Source organism: Oncorhynchus tshawytscha, linkage group LG02 (genome assembly GCF_018296145.1).
Source record: "Oncorhynchus tshawytscha isolate Ot180627B linkage group LG02, Otsh_v2.0, whole genome shotgun sequence".
NCBI classification, from domain to species: Eukaryota; Metazoa; Chordata; class Actinopteri; order Salmoniformes; family Salmonidae; genus Oncorhynchus; species Oncorhynchus tshawytscha.
The window spans coordinates 43,068,043-43,083,549 of NC_056430.1; the positions used below are offsets into that span (position 1 = coordinate 43,068,043).

The 15,507-nt window shown below is 44.4% G+C and overlaps 1 protein-coding gene across 1 annotated transcript; it reads right to left on the reverse strand.

Annotated features, from left to right (window-relative positions):
- Nucleotides 1-6,387: 6,387 nt before the first annotated feature.
- On the reverse strand, nucleotides 6,388-12,157 carry prelp (proline/arginine-rich end leucine-rich repeat protein). Its single transcript, XM_024412593.2, has 7 exons — nucleotides 12,006-12,157; nucleotides 8,593-9,028; nucleotides 8,285-8,470; nucleotides 7,959-8,116; nucleotides 7,498-7,694; nucleotides 7,183-7,261; nucleotides 6,388-7,006 (listed from the first exon to the last, which is right to left on the reverse strand). Exons 2-7 carry the CDS (start codon nucleotides 9,022-9,024, stop codon nucleotides 6,916-6,918), a joined length of 1,143 nt encoding a protein of 380 aa, XP_024268361.1. The 5' UTR covers nucleotides 9,025-9,028; nucleotides 12,006-12,157; the 3' UTR covers nucleotides 6,388-6,915.
- Between the last annotated feature and the right edge of the window lie 3,350 nt (nucleotides 12,158-15,507).

A 15,507-nucleotide genomic window follows, 5' to 3' on the forward strand; every position in this document is an offset into this window, starting at 1 on the left:
GCAATTCAACGGCTCAGACACAAGAGGTATGTGGCAGGGTCTACAGTCAATCACGGATTACAAAAAGAAAACCAGCCCCGTTGCGGACCAGGATGTCCTGCTCCCAGACAGACTAAATAACTTATTTTCTCGCTTTGAGGACAATACAGTGCCACTGACACGGCCCGCTACCAAAACCTGCGGACTCTCCTTCACTGCAGCCGACGTGAGTAAAACATTTAAACGTGTTAACCCTCGCAAGGCTGGAGGCCCAGACGGCATCCCCAGCCGCGTCCTCAGAGCATGCACAGACCAGCTGGCTGGTGTGGTTACGGACATATTCAATCAATTCTTATCCCAGTCTGCTCTCCCCACATGCTTCAAGAGGGCAATGATTGTTCCTTGCGTGGTAATTTCCTATATTACTAAGTGAAAGGAGAGTTTACAAACCACACACAAGTCAGAGTTATACTTTAAACTCCATATTTTAATAATATGAGCTTCACCATAGCCCTTTGACTCTCAGATCAATTCAGTGTCTATAAATGAATTCTGAGAGTGTCACCATAATGGCAACTGAGATCTTTTATAGCAAAGATCCACCCCTCCCAACTCACAATGACGAACCGCATTAGCTATACATTATTGTTCAGTTTGGTCTCCTAAACTAAGTTCTATCTCGTTATTGGTACAACATAGTACCAAAACATTACCTCATCCAATGGCATATATCAATTGTCAATTATAGATAGTCCCATCTCAAATACCTCCCTCCTGGATAAACTCAAGGAGAGTAGTGAGCCTCTAGGTCATATACTAAATCAAGATAAGTTTTGACATCAGAGGGGACATACAATGGTTCCAGACACTGCCATACTCCACCCCCCCTGACTGGTGTACAGACATTGTGGTTTAACAGATACCCTCACATATGAAGACAATCCTGACCTCTCCCCTCTCTGGGCCCCAAGTGACCTTTCCCTGGAGAAGAAAGAGGAAAATGCAACTGCCAACAGTATTATCCAAAAGAAGACATTCTAATGACAAATATCTCACATAAGCATTATTATGTAAATAAAACATCTTATTTATCAATGTTACCTAAATCATTCTGATTCTGCTTTGACATCCTGTTCCCAAGAAAGCTAAAGTAACTGAGCTAAACGACTCAGCACTCACTTCCGTCATCATGAAGTGCTTTGAGAGACTAGTCAAGGACCATATCACCTCCACCCTACCTGACACCCTAGACACACTCCAATTTGCTTATGTCCCAAATAGGTCAACAGACAACGCAATCACAACCACACTGCACACTGCCCTAACCCATCTGGACAAGAGGAATACCTATGTGAGAATGCTGTTCATCGACTAGGGCTCAGCATTTAACACCATATTACCCTCCAAACTCGTCATCAAGCTTGAGACCCTGGTTCTCGACCCCACCCTGTACAACTGGGTACTGGACTTCCTGACGGGCCGCCCTCAGGTGGTGAGGGTAGGTAACAACATCTCCACCCCGCTGATCCTCAACACTGGGGTCCCACAAGGGTGCGTTCTGAGCCCTCTCCTGTACTCCCTGTTCACCCACGACTGCGCGGTCATGCACGCCTCTAACTCAATCATCAAGTTTGCGGACGACACTACAGTGGTAGGCTTGACTACCAACAACGACGAGACGGCTTCAGGAAACAGCAGAGGGAGCACCCCCCTATCCACATCGACGGGACAGTAGTGGAGAGGGTAGTACGTTTTAAGTTCCTCGGCGTACACATCACGGACAAACTGAATTGGTCCACCCACACAGACAGCATTGTGAAGAAGGTGCAGCAGCGCCTCTTCAACCTCAGCTGCCAGGAACAGAAGACTGTTGCGAGCATTTCTTTTTTACACTGAACAATAGTGGGCAAGTATCTGCTCTTGTATGTAGTGTGAGAAGTGACAACCCTCTGGCTCATGTTTTCCTGTGAATTAATAGATGGATGGATGGATGAGCCATGAGTGTCTCATTCCAATGCTTATATGCGCTTAAGGCACTATTTATAGCTGTTAAATTGACTTAGAATTTTTTGTTACGTAGTTGTGCCTGCTTTTTGGCTACAGGACGTTATATGGCTAGTTTGCCTTTTGTTCAACTACTGAAGTGCATTCTGGTACGCTTTCATTCTATCACAACAATGTGTTTTAAATACATATGTTACATTTTAGGGATTTTGAAAAGTGCTTCATGAATGGAATACAGTTATTAAATAATGAGTCTTTAGTCCGTGTCTTTCAAATGAGTGATCTACAAATGTCATATTTTACACTTGTTCTGTGTTAAAAACATTGTTAAAACAATGTTTTAACCCAAATGTAAACCATTACTATATGGCAAAAGAGCATGGTGTATGTGTGCCTTCACCTAAGATAGCCGAAGTGTGTCAGTGAATGTGAATATCTATTGATTAGCTCTGGCACTGTCTGATAGACAAATCTGTGTTAATACCACTTAAGTGGTCTTCACTATTATTCTACAATGTAGAAAATAGTAACAATAAAGAAAAACCCTTGAATGAGTAGGTCTGTCCAAACTTTTGACTGGTACTGTATGTATGGAGCTTAATGTATTTACACATGTTTTCAAGTACTGGTGACAAATGTTTTTTTCAAATTATTGCATATATTGTAATGGCCACCTATGATGTGTGTAACATACTTTTTTGTTGTTTTGTTACACTGATTATAATGATTATAATTGTACTGATTATAATGAGATAAAGCTACTTGCCAGCTATGTGTGGCGCCGTGTTTGTTGACATTATACAAAGCATTATGGGTGTCACGTAAACATCTGTCAGACCAAAGATGTTGTAATGAGGTGAAGGAATGGTTCACTTATCTTTCAAGTAATCCTACGGAAGTGAATGAAGGGAAGTGAATGATCGTAGACGACACACCCTCTTCAACGTGTGTACTGCAAACAGACTAAACTCCTATTGTCTCCTCTTATTGTCTTTGGTAGACGCGAAAAAAACAAACATGGCGGTGTGCACAAACTACCCATCGTTGGATTACTTTTGATTTATAGAACGTTTTTGACTCAATTATGTCGATCAATTTTGAGCTCACCCGCGATGTGATGAATTATAAACAGTAATTGCTATTAGCTAACTCATATTGTGGTGTCTGTCAGCCGAGAGTTAAATATGACCGCTTGTGTTGCCTCGGATCTTTCCTCAGTTAGCGCTATGACTAATGTAGTCTATATTTTCCGGTTTGGATGTTTGTGTATGCTGTCACTACTACTGTGAATGTCTGAACATTTTATCCAAAAATAAACTGGTCACATTCAGCACATAACTTTGTAAGCAATGTGTTTGTGCAAAATGTTTCTGTGAAAAAAACAGTGTGCCTAGCTCAAGTGCTGACTGTTGCGTAAATCGAAACGGGATGTTCTAAATAAGCATTCTAATCACACTGGTTTGAGCGTAAGCTGCAGGGACCACTGTAGAATGATCTCACCCATTTGTAGGTACGTGTGAAAAGGTTAAAAGTAGGTGTAGCTGCATTCCACTTCGTAATTCCATGATCAGAACTCTATGATCAGAATACGAAAGCTGCATGAACTATCAAGTCTAGGCACGTTTTGTTTATGCATGTGATGTCAGAATGTACTCACTGTTCCAAGATATAATAGTTACGCAGCAGGACAGTTAACCTGTGCTGCCCTCCAACCTGTGCTGCCTGCTAATTATCTAAAGGATTTGTTTCAATTTGTCAATGTCAAATTATTTTCTGACAAGTTTTATTTTCTGTTTTCATGTTTTCAAGTATTGGTGACAAACCATGCATTCCGATTCTTGCATAGATTGTAATGGACACATGATGTGTGTAAAATACTCTTTCAAAAGGTTGTACTGATTAAGATGAGCTGAAGATAAGCTAAATGCCACCCATGTGTGGCGCCATGTTTGTTGACATAATACAATGCATTCTGGTTGTCACGTAAATGTCACGTAGCACTATGTGATGGTACAGTCGACTGACTTAGAGTGCAACTATCGTTTCTCAGGTTTGTCAGCTCAGACCCCCGTTTCCAGGGGGTTTATTTGTATTTAGCTTACAAACTGTGTTTGTCCCCAAATTATTGATAAATTCAACATCATAGTAAAGTTTCCTGCATCATCTCCCTCCATGATATCTTCCCCCATTTCTACCCCCCATGGACTCAAAATGAAATTCCTCCCACAAACTGGTTAAAATGGTTTCACCCATATCTGGCAACCCTGTTTAGCTTTCGCACAAGGGTTAGACTAGGCAGTAGGCTTTTATTTGATGTTAACATTTTTTGTGCATTGTGATTTGTCAAAAACTGTAAATGACTTGTCAAGTCATGTGCTCCGGTTCCTGTTTACACTGTTACAAGTACATCGAAGATTTGCAATATGCTGAAAGTGGCCAAACTAAGTATACATTTTCAGGCAATGGGCGGAGCCATCTTTGACTTTGTTTATTTGCGTTTTATAGTGAATGGCTTTCTGGGATTAGGACATTTTCGCTTGTCAAATATAAACAAACATGGCTCCCATCATAAAGAATGTAGCTGCTGTTAGCTTAGTTGGCACGCATCTCTTTTCGAAACAAAATGACATTTCTCCCTGATTCTCACCAGAGATGCGGTATGTTGTAAACAAGTCTAGCTGTTAGGTCGCTAACTTATATTTTGTTTATCTGGTTTATGGAATGAGTTTGGCTTTGCAATAAAAAAAAGAAAGTCGCACACTCATCTCTTACTTTGTGGATTTATTACCAACGGCTCAATAGCCTCCATCCCTTTGTAAATCCACAAGCAAGGAGAGAAGAGAATGCAACTTTCTTTCTCATTGCACAGTTGTTCTTTCATCAGTAAGTACCTCCCTTTGAGGGTGCACGGTGTACCTCCCTTTGAGGGTGCACGGTGTACCTCCCTTTGAGGGTGCACGGTGTACCTCCCTTTGAGGGGGCACGGTGTACCTCCCTTTGAGGGTGCACGGTGTACCTCCCTTTGAGGGTGCACGGTGTACCTCCCTTTGAGGGTGCACGGTGTACCTCCCTTTCAGGGTGCGCGGTCTTTCAATTATTTTTCAGTGATGTAATACATGTCCTAACCATAAGAGGTCAGCATTACAGTGTTTATTTGAGCGAGTTTTGGTCCCCCTGGATAAAATGTCCTAGGCCCCACCGTGTACTTGTACCCCATTGCAGCTGGGAGAGATTGAAATCTCGGTCAGTTTTGCAGAACCCAGATTGATTCAGACTCCTGGACTATAAAGCACGTTGGTTACACTGTATTTGACAGTGTCACTGCAACATGGAAACGAAGGTGCACGTCTTAGTGACACCGTCAAATGAAGTGTAACCAACACTTTCATGTATTTACCGTAATGTCTCCCTCTAACTCAACAAGTCTTCCTCTCAGAACCGCTTTCCCGCTGTAGACTGATCTCATTGTTCCAAACAACGTTTGTCTGTTGGGCCGATGGTATTTAAGCCCTAAGTTTCCTGGAGTGAACAAAATGTTTACAGTAACTGTTGCTGAACATGTTATTTCCAGGACTCCTGCTGGATCATCTAGCATTTCTTGACATTTAATAGAATGTTATATAACTTGGCAAAATATTATGGCAATGACACAACAAGAGAGAAGAAAAGTAGTCTCTACTTCTGACTGTTGAGTAAAAAATGGTGTGAGTTCATTTTATTTCCGCTGGCGTGTCTTAAGGAATGTCATCTATTGCACACAGTATGTGGATCGGTGTGTGTCTATGCTTACCGTTTGTGAAAGGTGTTTGTGGTGGTTTACATTTGCAAACTTATAGAGATGATATTTTTTCTCCATTCCTTGTAATGTAGTCTGACCTACGTTTCAGGTAAGCAGGGATGGGCATGCAGCTCTCAATTTCGGCAGTCATTTTGACTGCACCCTTTTCAGCACAATGAATGGTCCGGTATGAATGTAGAACTTTTATGATACACATATGCATCGTCAACAAGGACTCACCCTTCCTTCCAATGTTTATTTGCTGATGTAAACTGAACCTCTCATGACTGCGGATGCGTGTTCTTCTCAAAATAGCTCTTTCTAAAAGATCAACTGTGTCATCGTCTTGTGTATGTGTGTGTGCGTGCGCGCCTGTATGTTTACATATTCTGTACATACCGTATGGTTCGACAGACAGACAGGCGGATATGGAGATAATAATCTACTTCATATGGCAGGAATGGGTCTGCTAGGAACAGGGATCACAGGGATTATAGCAGGGGTGTCCAATTTTGCACACCTGATTCTACTTTTTAGCTGCTCACCAAGACCTTAACTAGCAGAACCAGGAACTCAGATGGATAGGAATGATGTGGATAGGAAAGGATACATGATTTGGCAAAGAGCAGATTTGATTTATTTTATTTGTACACAACTGCTTTATACAAAAAACAAGGATATAATTTTATATTTTTTTTATAAACAAAGTACCTCAAAAACACAGATTCCCCAAGGGCATTTTAAACTACATGGTAGTAACTGCAGATACATCCATGCTTCAAAGATGTAGTCAATGCGACAGCTTGGTTCTTAGTTTTATAAATATTTGTTTAGACGAGTGAAATATTCCTGAAGTTGTCAAAGCCGTACAGCTAGCATTTCACTCAGGTTATTTGGCACCATTTCACCCATCTGAAATAGTCGTGTGTGTGTGTGTGTGCGTGTGTGAGTGTATGCGCGTGTGACTGCGTATGGGCAAGCATGTCTGTTTGTGTCCGAGGCAGCGTGTGTGTTCTGTCCGTGCGTGGCCTTGCGTACATCTGCGTAGGTTTGCTGCCGTTTGCTGACTGTGTCTGAGTGCGCGTGTGTGCATGTATGTGTGTGTTTGTGTATGTGTATGCGTCCTGAAGCAGCCCCTGACTCCAGGCCTGGTTCTAGACAACGATGGACTTGAGGTGTCTGAAACACATGATGACATCTAGAGGGACAGGAGGACTCAGGTGGTTCCCATCCAGACGCAGGTACCTGGTGGGTGTCAATTAATCAATCAATCAATCAAGCAAGCAAGCAAACAATCAAGCAAACAATCAAGCAATGAATTGATCGATCAATCATTCAATCAAAAAATGTAAGACACAATTAATCAATCAATCAATCAACCATGCCTATTGTGTTATGTACTGTATATGAAGTTTTATTACCTGAGCCTGGGCATCAGAGCCTCATCAGTCAGACTCTCAGAGGACAGACTAAATGGACACAGCTGGGTCCCATTAATACCTGACACAGGAACACACACACACACACGCACACACATACACAAACAAGTTACTCACTCTCAATGCTGCTGTGGTTACGTTAGCTACTTGTGGTGGTACTGCCATTGTGTGTTACTCACTCGCGATGCTGTTATGATTGTGATGTGTTTGGAGTCATGATATGTGTCGTGTTACTCACTCTCTGAGGTGTTGATGTCATGTTACGGACCTATTACAGTCTTATATTAGGCTACTCACTCTCGATGCTGTTGTGGTTGAGGTGCAAGTGCTCCAGCTGGGGGTTGAACAGGGGGACGGAGGTGAGCTGGTTGTGGGCCAGGTGAAGGTCTAGCAGAGTGGATACGTTGAACACAGCCTTAGGGACTCCCTTATCACTCAGCTGGTTGTAGTTGAGCCTCACAAACGCCAGGTTGGAGAAGCCTTGGAAGTAGTCCCTGTATGGAGAAGACAAGCGGGTTTATTAGAGGGTTCTTACTTTAGCACGCTCATGTATTATCCACATTGTTGAAAAAAACGTTTTGTATTCCAGGTGCATCGGGGATAGAGAGTTGAGCACAATGTCATTGATGATTTGTTGTTTCTCACACCAATGTTCTCGGTCAATAGATCATGCCTGTGTGCGTATGTGTGAGCGTGTGTGTGTGTGTGCATACGCGCTTGCATGCTTGCCTCGTGCTCGCGTGCCTGAGTGTGCTTACTTAGGGATGTTGTCAATGTTGTTCCTGTCCAGGAATAGCTGTGCGATGCCGTTGGGGATGTTAGCTGGCATCTTCTTCAGGATGTTGTGGGCCAAGTTCAGCTGAACCAGGTTCTTCAGGTCTTTAAAAGTGTTCTTCCCCATGTCACTGTCACTCAACTAAACACAACAGAGAATACACAAAGTGTGGGAGTGTGTGTATATATGATTTATGTGTGTATGTTTCTACGTGCATGCACTCGCGTGTGTGTGTTTGCACATTTGTGAGTGTGATTGATTGATTGCACATGTGTGCTTGTGCTTGCTTGCATGGATGTGTGTGTGTACCTTGTTGTGGTGCAGGTCGAGCAGAGCGAGGTGCTCCATCTTGCCGAAGGCTCCAGAGGGGATCTTGGAGATCTGGTTGTGGCTGAGTCTGAGCTGCTCCAACCCAGCTGGCAGGTCATCAGGAACCTCCTTCAGCTGGTTCCTCTCCATGTAGAGAAACAACAGACCAGCTACCTTCTCAAACACCTGAGAAAGACGGACGGACAGACATATAGCAAAAAAACATATATGAATATATATATGAATATAACTGAATACATGACTAAATTAATCCAATACTAAAGAAATAAATAAAATACAGCTCTCACCTGCTTGTCCACTTTTTTGATGCGGTTGTTGGCCATGTTGACCCATCTCAGCTCTGTGGCATTGTTGAAGGGTTCCGCCGTTACCTCGGAGATGTAGTTGTTCTGCAGGTACAGGTATTGTACTCTGGACGGGATCACAGGGACCGTACGGAGGTTCCGGTTCTCGCAATAGAGGGCATTGGGGAAGGAAGGGGGGCAGAAACACTCCCGGGGACAGTCAGGGAACATGGAAGGGGGGCCAATGACGGGAGGGGGGAAATCTGTGGGCTCCTGGGGTTCTGGTTCCTTAGGTGGCGGGGCAGGCTTGAAGGAGGGGCGCTTGCTGGGCTTTGGAGGCTTAGGAGGTTTCTTAGGCCGTGGTCTCTGTAAAAACACTGTCCCCATCAGGAGACAGAGCACCAGGGCAGTGTAGAGTCCCACACCTGTCTTCATTGTCCTGGATGGAAAGAGCGGATGAGGAGGAGAGAAAGAGGGGATGGAGGAGATATATATATACTGTATGTAAGAAAATGTAAAACTAAAGGGGTAAGAAAAGAGTTATACCACATTTGACATTTGGTAAAGCACCAGATTTCAGGAGACAATCCTTTATGCAGTATGACTGTGCTTCTAAATGATTTATGATGCATCTACCGGTAGGTCTTCTAAGTTACGAAGGCATCATTATGCCCTAAATGTTTTCAAGTGGTGGATTGCTTGCTAGCAACCACTACAGTCATATTTTCCTCTAGCCTTTTGCAGGGACTCTGTTAGCAGCTTATATAAAGGTTGAGTTGAGTGAAGTGACCTGTGCAGGCGAAGGACGCAGACATGGTTCTCATTCATGTCTGGGTAAAGCATTAGCTTTTCCTTTACGGCTGTTCAAAATAAGAGGGAGAAGGAGAGAGAGGATGGGTGAGAGAAAGAGAGAAAGGTGGAGATAGCGAGAGGTATAGAGAGGAGAGAGAGGAGTTAAAGAGGGATGGAAGGGAAAGGAGAGAGGATGAGAGAAGGAGAGAGAGGGGTACAGAGAGAGAAGTTGGAGAGGGAGGGGGGAGAGGGAGAGAGGGATAAGGGAGTGAGAGGGCGAGAGAGAATGGGGAGGGAGAGAGGATGAGATGGGGCTAAGTTAGAGAGTGGGAGTGACAGAGGGAGGTATCGAGGGAGCTGAAGGATAAAGCCTCCATTGTGTGTGTTGGTCCAGAGAGAGTTTCTTCCTAACGAGGGGGAACAGAGAGGGCTGTATGGGATGGGCTGTAGCTCCAGAGCGGCTGGAGCTCTGAGACGGGCGGAGGGTTGGTTGTCTAACAGCATAGAGAGACCCTCACTAGGAATCTCCATATACATCTCTTTCTCTCGCTCTCTTTCTTTCTCTCCCCCCTCTGTCTTTTTCTTACTTCTCTCTAGCAGTCGAACACCTATAAGCCCACTGCAGATCAGAGGAAAACAGTCGTGGGTAATTTGTTTGTAGCTATTGACCGAGTCCTCAGGATAAATATGGTTACTGTGACTCTGATCCAGGCATTTTTATGTCAAGCTTTCTATTGCCTACTGGCAAAAAGACAAGGTGTTATGGGTTAGCATCTTACAACAGTGTGGGATTGACTGTGTGTTTCTATGCTTTGTTTGTCGTGAGAAAGCCTTCTGGCCAGTTCGATAAATATCTGAGAATATCATGAGTCATTAGACAACTATTCTCCCAGCCTAAGTATGTCCAGGCCAGGATAAACATCTCTGAACTTCCCTTCCTTTCAAACTAATCGTGCTCTCTCGCAAGGCCACTCAGGCCAGAGTGGGATTTCACTTTCCTTCTGTCAGTAGTCCAGAACCCCAACAGCCGTCATCAAGATGTCAGGACTTCAGTATAGAGTTAGGGCTGTTGTTCGACAACGAGAGAGATGACAGTCTGGAGTTCACCTATACCATAGTCACAGCTAAGCTGCGAGTTAGGGTTGTAAAATCAACAAGAGATATATGTTGAGACAGCACTCCAATACTCAGGGATCAGCACACCTGGGTCACAAACTGTGTTAGAGTTGCCCACTTGCTCCTTGTTCATCCAGGAAAGATTATAAGAATCTTTCAACTATATGAACTTTTCCACTGTTGATTTAATTGAGTCACTATAAAATATCTCGGAAACATTTTACTGCTTTCCCGGACAGCAGGGTTGGAAACTCTATGGAGACGAGATCTAAAGACGAGTCAGAAATGGGACTGGTAACACGTCAACGTTGCTGGGCTTTGACTCGCCTAAAGCGTTTTAAAGTCGTGTTTTCTGACCACAACAACCCTGCAGGATTTATCTCCATCCCAAGGCTGTGATGCCCCATTTGGAAAATACTGAGAAAGACAGAGCAGGGTCTGCAGACAAGCAAGGAACAACATTGGACTGCCTGTTATAACTGCTTGAGATGGCAGGCAGATGTATAGCTGTCTAAACTTCTGGGTGACCCATATTTTTAAGGAAATATTGCCAACTGTCAAATAAAAAACTGTCAGTTCTTTTGGCAGAATGATGTAGATGTTTTATCGAAAAGTATTAGACAGCACATATATATTGTTCGAACCACAATGATCCATTTTCACAATGTTCCCCATGCAGCCTGGATTCTTGTCAATAATGAATTCCATTGACAGAGTTTTTTTGCTGTGTAAAAAAACAGAGCTCCAATCCAACCAAACCAGACCAGACCACAGCCCATTATGAAGGAATAAATGTTCCTGAGAATGTTTCTGGAGATTTCCGAAAGCTTCTTCTCTGTTTTCGAAGACTTTGATAAACAAAAATCTGCATATAATTGTGACCTGCCAATCCTAGAAGCTACATGTATACTTTGTCTAGACATGTGACATGTGGCAGAACAGACAGTTGCACAGAGAGACAGACATACGTCTTGACAGACACCAGGACAGTTGTCAAGCCCTATGTAAAGCATAGAGTTGTAGAGGATAGAGTGATACAGTCTCGCCTGCCCCGGCCAAACACAGCACAGCAGTGTTTTCATAAGCCAGACTGTGAAAAAGATCAACTCTGCTTTCTGTTCATTAGCCACCCAGTACAACGCTTCCATCAACTTGAAATAGGAAATCAACATGATCAGCTGAACAAAGGTGAAATGGATAGGTGTGCTTTGTGAGAGAACTTTAGCCGAAGCAACAAGCATTTCAGAAGCAACAAGCTCTCTCTCTGGGAAGAGTTTTCAGTACCGCTCTCATTCCGCACCTCTATAGAAACACACACTGCCAGGCTCTGTTCACGTCCGCCTCTCTGCCAAGACATGCACGCACATACACACGTACACACACACACCTCACATATTCTGAGAGACACACACTCTCTCCTGGCCTCACTTTGTTTACATTCTGTTATCAACCGTGTCACATCTATAAGCGCCCCCCCTGGAGAAAAGAAACAACAAACATTGTCTTACCTGCCAATGGTACCTGCCCTCTTTTATCAAATCGAGTTTTCTGTCTCTCTGCTTTTTGTCTCTCCCACCCTTCTCTTACGCCTCCCTCTCTCTCCCCCTCTCTCCCTCCTCTCCTTCTCAGTGGACAAGCCTCCTATTGGGTTGGTTCCCTGGCTATCTTCCCTCTGAAGGTCATAGTGTTTCCCCCTCTCCTCCACTCCCTCCCTCTCTCCAATCCTCTCGTCTACTCTCTCTCCCTCCTTCCCTCTCTCTCTGACCCTCCACAGCACATTTAATCTCCACTTCTATCCTGTTGAAGGAGGATGTATTCTCACCAGACTCAGTGTGTGTGTGTGTGTGTGTGTTTGTTTGGTTGTGTGTATGTAAGTGTACTTGTGACCTGTGCATGTGGGTGGGTGGGGAAGGGGACAGGTGTCTGTGATAATATAAAAAATAGTTCTGACCCCCATAAAATCCCTCTCCCATTTGGTCTCTCTCCCAGTATCCTAGTCTCCCTCCCACCCACTCTCTCTATTGTTTGTTTATAGAATGTATCAGCATACTGCTTTCTCATGTGTCTTCCATTAGAGTTCTCTCTGCTGATTGTGGTATGTTCCTATGTACTTGTGTAGCGCTCTGGATTATTCCCAAATGGCGCACACACACACACACACACACACACACACACACACACACACACACACACACACACACACACACACACACACACACACACACACACACACACACACACACACAAAACACAAACACACACACAGGGTGGCAGGTAGCCTAGTGGTTAGAGCATTGGGCCAGTAACCAAAAGGTTTCTAGATTGAATCCCTGAGCTGTCAAGGTAGAAATCTGCTGTTCTGCCTCCGAACAAGGCAGTTAACTCACTGTTTCTAGGCTATCATTGTAAATAAGAATGTGTTCTTAACTGACTTGCCTAATATTTTGTCCTGGATTTGGTTTACTCTGTGTCCGGGAAACCGCCCCACTGAGTCCTGTGATTCTGCATCAACACACAGGAAGACAGAAGCAGCACGTGTATTACTTATTGAGTGCTGTGTGTTATGCTGAGTACTGTTAAGCTTTGTATTATGTGAGGTAGTTTATTGCAGAGAGCAGCTGTGTGGTTAGTGCAATGGGGAGTCGTATTAAGTGTGTGTGTGTTCATGTGCGTGCAGTCATGCGTATATGTGTATCAGGCTGATGTTATAGACACGTTAACAGTACATTCCTGCAGAATGAGCAGCACGCAGCTCAGGGTAATGAGGAGAACACATGTGGAGAACTGTTTCACACACCCCTTCCTCTCCCTCACTGTCTCACTCCCAGGCTCCCTTGCTCAATCCATCTCGCCCCTTCCTCTCCCTCACACTCTTATCCCTCAGCTTCTCCCTCTCTCTTACTCCCTCCCTTTTCCTCCTTTCTTTCACCCCTCCATTTCAAATCAAATCAAATGTATTTATAAAGCCCTTCATACATCAGCTGATGTCTCAAAGTGCTGTGCAGAAACCCAGTAGAGGGTGCAACAGGTCAGCACCTCAGGAGTAAATGTCAGTTGGCTTTTCATAGCTGATCATTAAGAGTATCTCTACCGTTCCTGCTGTCTCTAGAGAGTTGAAAACAGCAGGTCCGGGACAAGTTAGCACATCCGGTAAACAGGTCGGGGTTTCATAGCTGCAGGCAGAACAGTTGAAACTGGAGCAGCAGCACGGCCAGGTGGACTGGGAACAGCAAGGAGATATCATGCCAGGTAGTCCTGAGTTATGGTCCTAGGGCTCAGGTCCCCCGAGAGAGTGAAAGAAAGAAAGAAAGAAAGAATTAGAGAGAGCATACTTAAATTCACACAGGACACCGGATAAGACAGGAGAAGTACTCCAGATATAACAGACTGACCCTAGCCCCCCGACACATAAACTACTGCAGCATAAATACTGGAGGATGAGACAGGAGGGGTCAGGAGACACTGTGGCCCCATCCGATGATACCCCCGGACAGGGCCAAACAGGCAGGCTATAACCCCACCCACTTTGCCAAAGCACAGCCCCCACACCACTAGAGGGATATCTTCAACCAATAACTTACCATCGAGAGACAAGGCCGAGTATAGCCCACAAAGATCTCCGCCACGGCACAACACAAGGGGGGGCGCCAACCCAGACAGGAAGATCACGTCAGTGACTCAACCCACTCAAGTGACGCACCCCTCCTAGGAACGGCATGAAAGAGCACCAGTAAGCCAGTGTCTCAGCCCCTGTAATAGGGTTAGAGGCAGAGAATCCCAGTGGAGAGAGGGCAAATGGCCAGGCAGAGACAGCAAGGGCAGTTCGTTGCTCCAGAGCCTTTCCCGTTCACCTTCACACTCCTGGGCTAGACTACACTCAATCATATGACCCACTGAAGAGATGAGTCTTCAGTAAAGACTTAAAGGTTGAGACCGAGTTTGCGTCTCTCACATGGGTAGGCAGACCATTCCATAAAAATGGAGCTCTATAGGAGAAAGCCCTGCCTCCAGCTGTTTGCTTAGAAATTCTTGGGACAATTAGGAGGCCTGCGTCTTGTGACTGTAGCGTACGTGTAGGTATGTACGGCAGGACCAAATCGGAAAGATAGGTAGGAGCAAGCCCATGTAATGCCTCTTCCTTCCCTCTCTTCATCACCCCTTAATTTCCCCATACTTACTTTTACTGTACCCTACACCCATATTCCAACTGCAACCACCACTGTTACTGTTTATGCATCCTATACCCACTCTATCTCCACTATTAGAGTGGTGACAGTACAGCAGCTGTTTTCCAACCATAGGCCAGTCATAATCAGGCCAGGCAGGAGGGGTAGTCTGGGTAAACGTGCTGCAGGAACGTCCTGTTCCATCATTTAAAAGATGACTGGGATGGTTCCACTGTTTAGACCGCGGAGCTCAGAGCTGAAGAACTTAGGCTTCTTCAGTCCCAAATGGCACCCTATTCCCTATATAGTGCACTACTTTTGACCAGGGCCCGTAGGATCATTTGGGACTCAGACCTTCGAGTCTGGTGGGTTAGAGCCAGAGACCTTAGAGATGCTTGTCTATGGAAAAACACACTGACTGACCTACAGCCAACACCACAATATTCCCACTGTAACTGCAGTACACAGCAATGTGCCTGCACCCTGGATACAGCTTTAAAAGAACGTAGGCGCGTGCTTAATGTTTATTACCAAAGTATCATCAATTGTGTTCATGGTAAATATATGTTAATAAAGCATAAACACTCCCCATCATCACTCCCAAAGACACAGAACTGACATCTTTAAAGGGCTATGAAATTAAAGTTGACAGTCTAAGTCAGAACAGCCATCAGATTTACTGCTGAACAGGTAAGTATGCATGCTGTTGGCATGCTGTTGGCATTTCTACATCACAACGTTTTACAAAGTTATCTATCATTTAATGTTCATCAAAACCCTGGACCTGAATCAGCAAAGTATATACTGAAAAAAAAAAAACTCGAAAGGCTCCCAAGAGTGGGAG

Bases quoted from the DNA above. Each gene is read 5' to 3' on its own strand.
- prelp (XM_024412593.2), bottom strand. From the start codon at position 9,024: ATGAAGACAGGTGTGGGACTCTACACTGCCCTGGTGCTCTGTCTCCTG. The intron at 8,471-8,592 runs GTGAGAGCTGTA...CGTCTTTCTCAG, and splicing joins TCAAAAAAGTGGACAAGCAG to GTGTTTGAGAAGGTAGCTGG. The intron at 8,117-8,284 runs GTACACACACAC...TGTTGTGTTTAG, and splicing joins TCGACCTGCACCACAACAAG to TTGAGTGACAGTGACATGGG.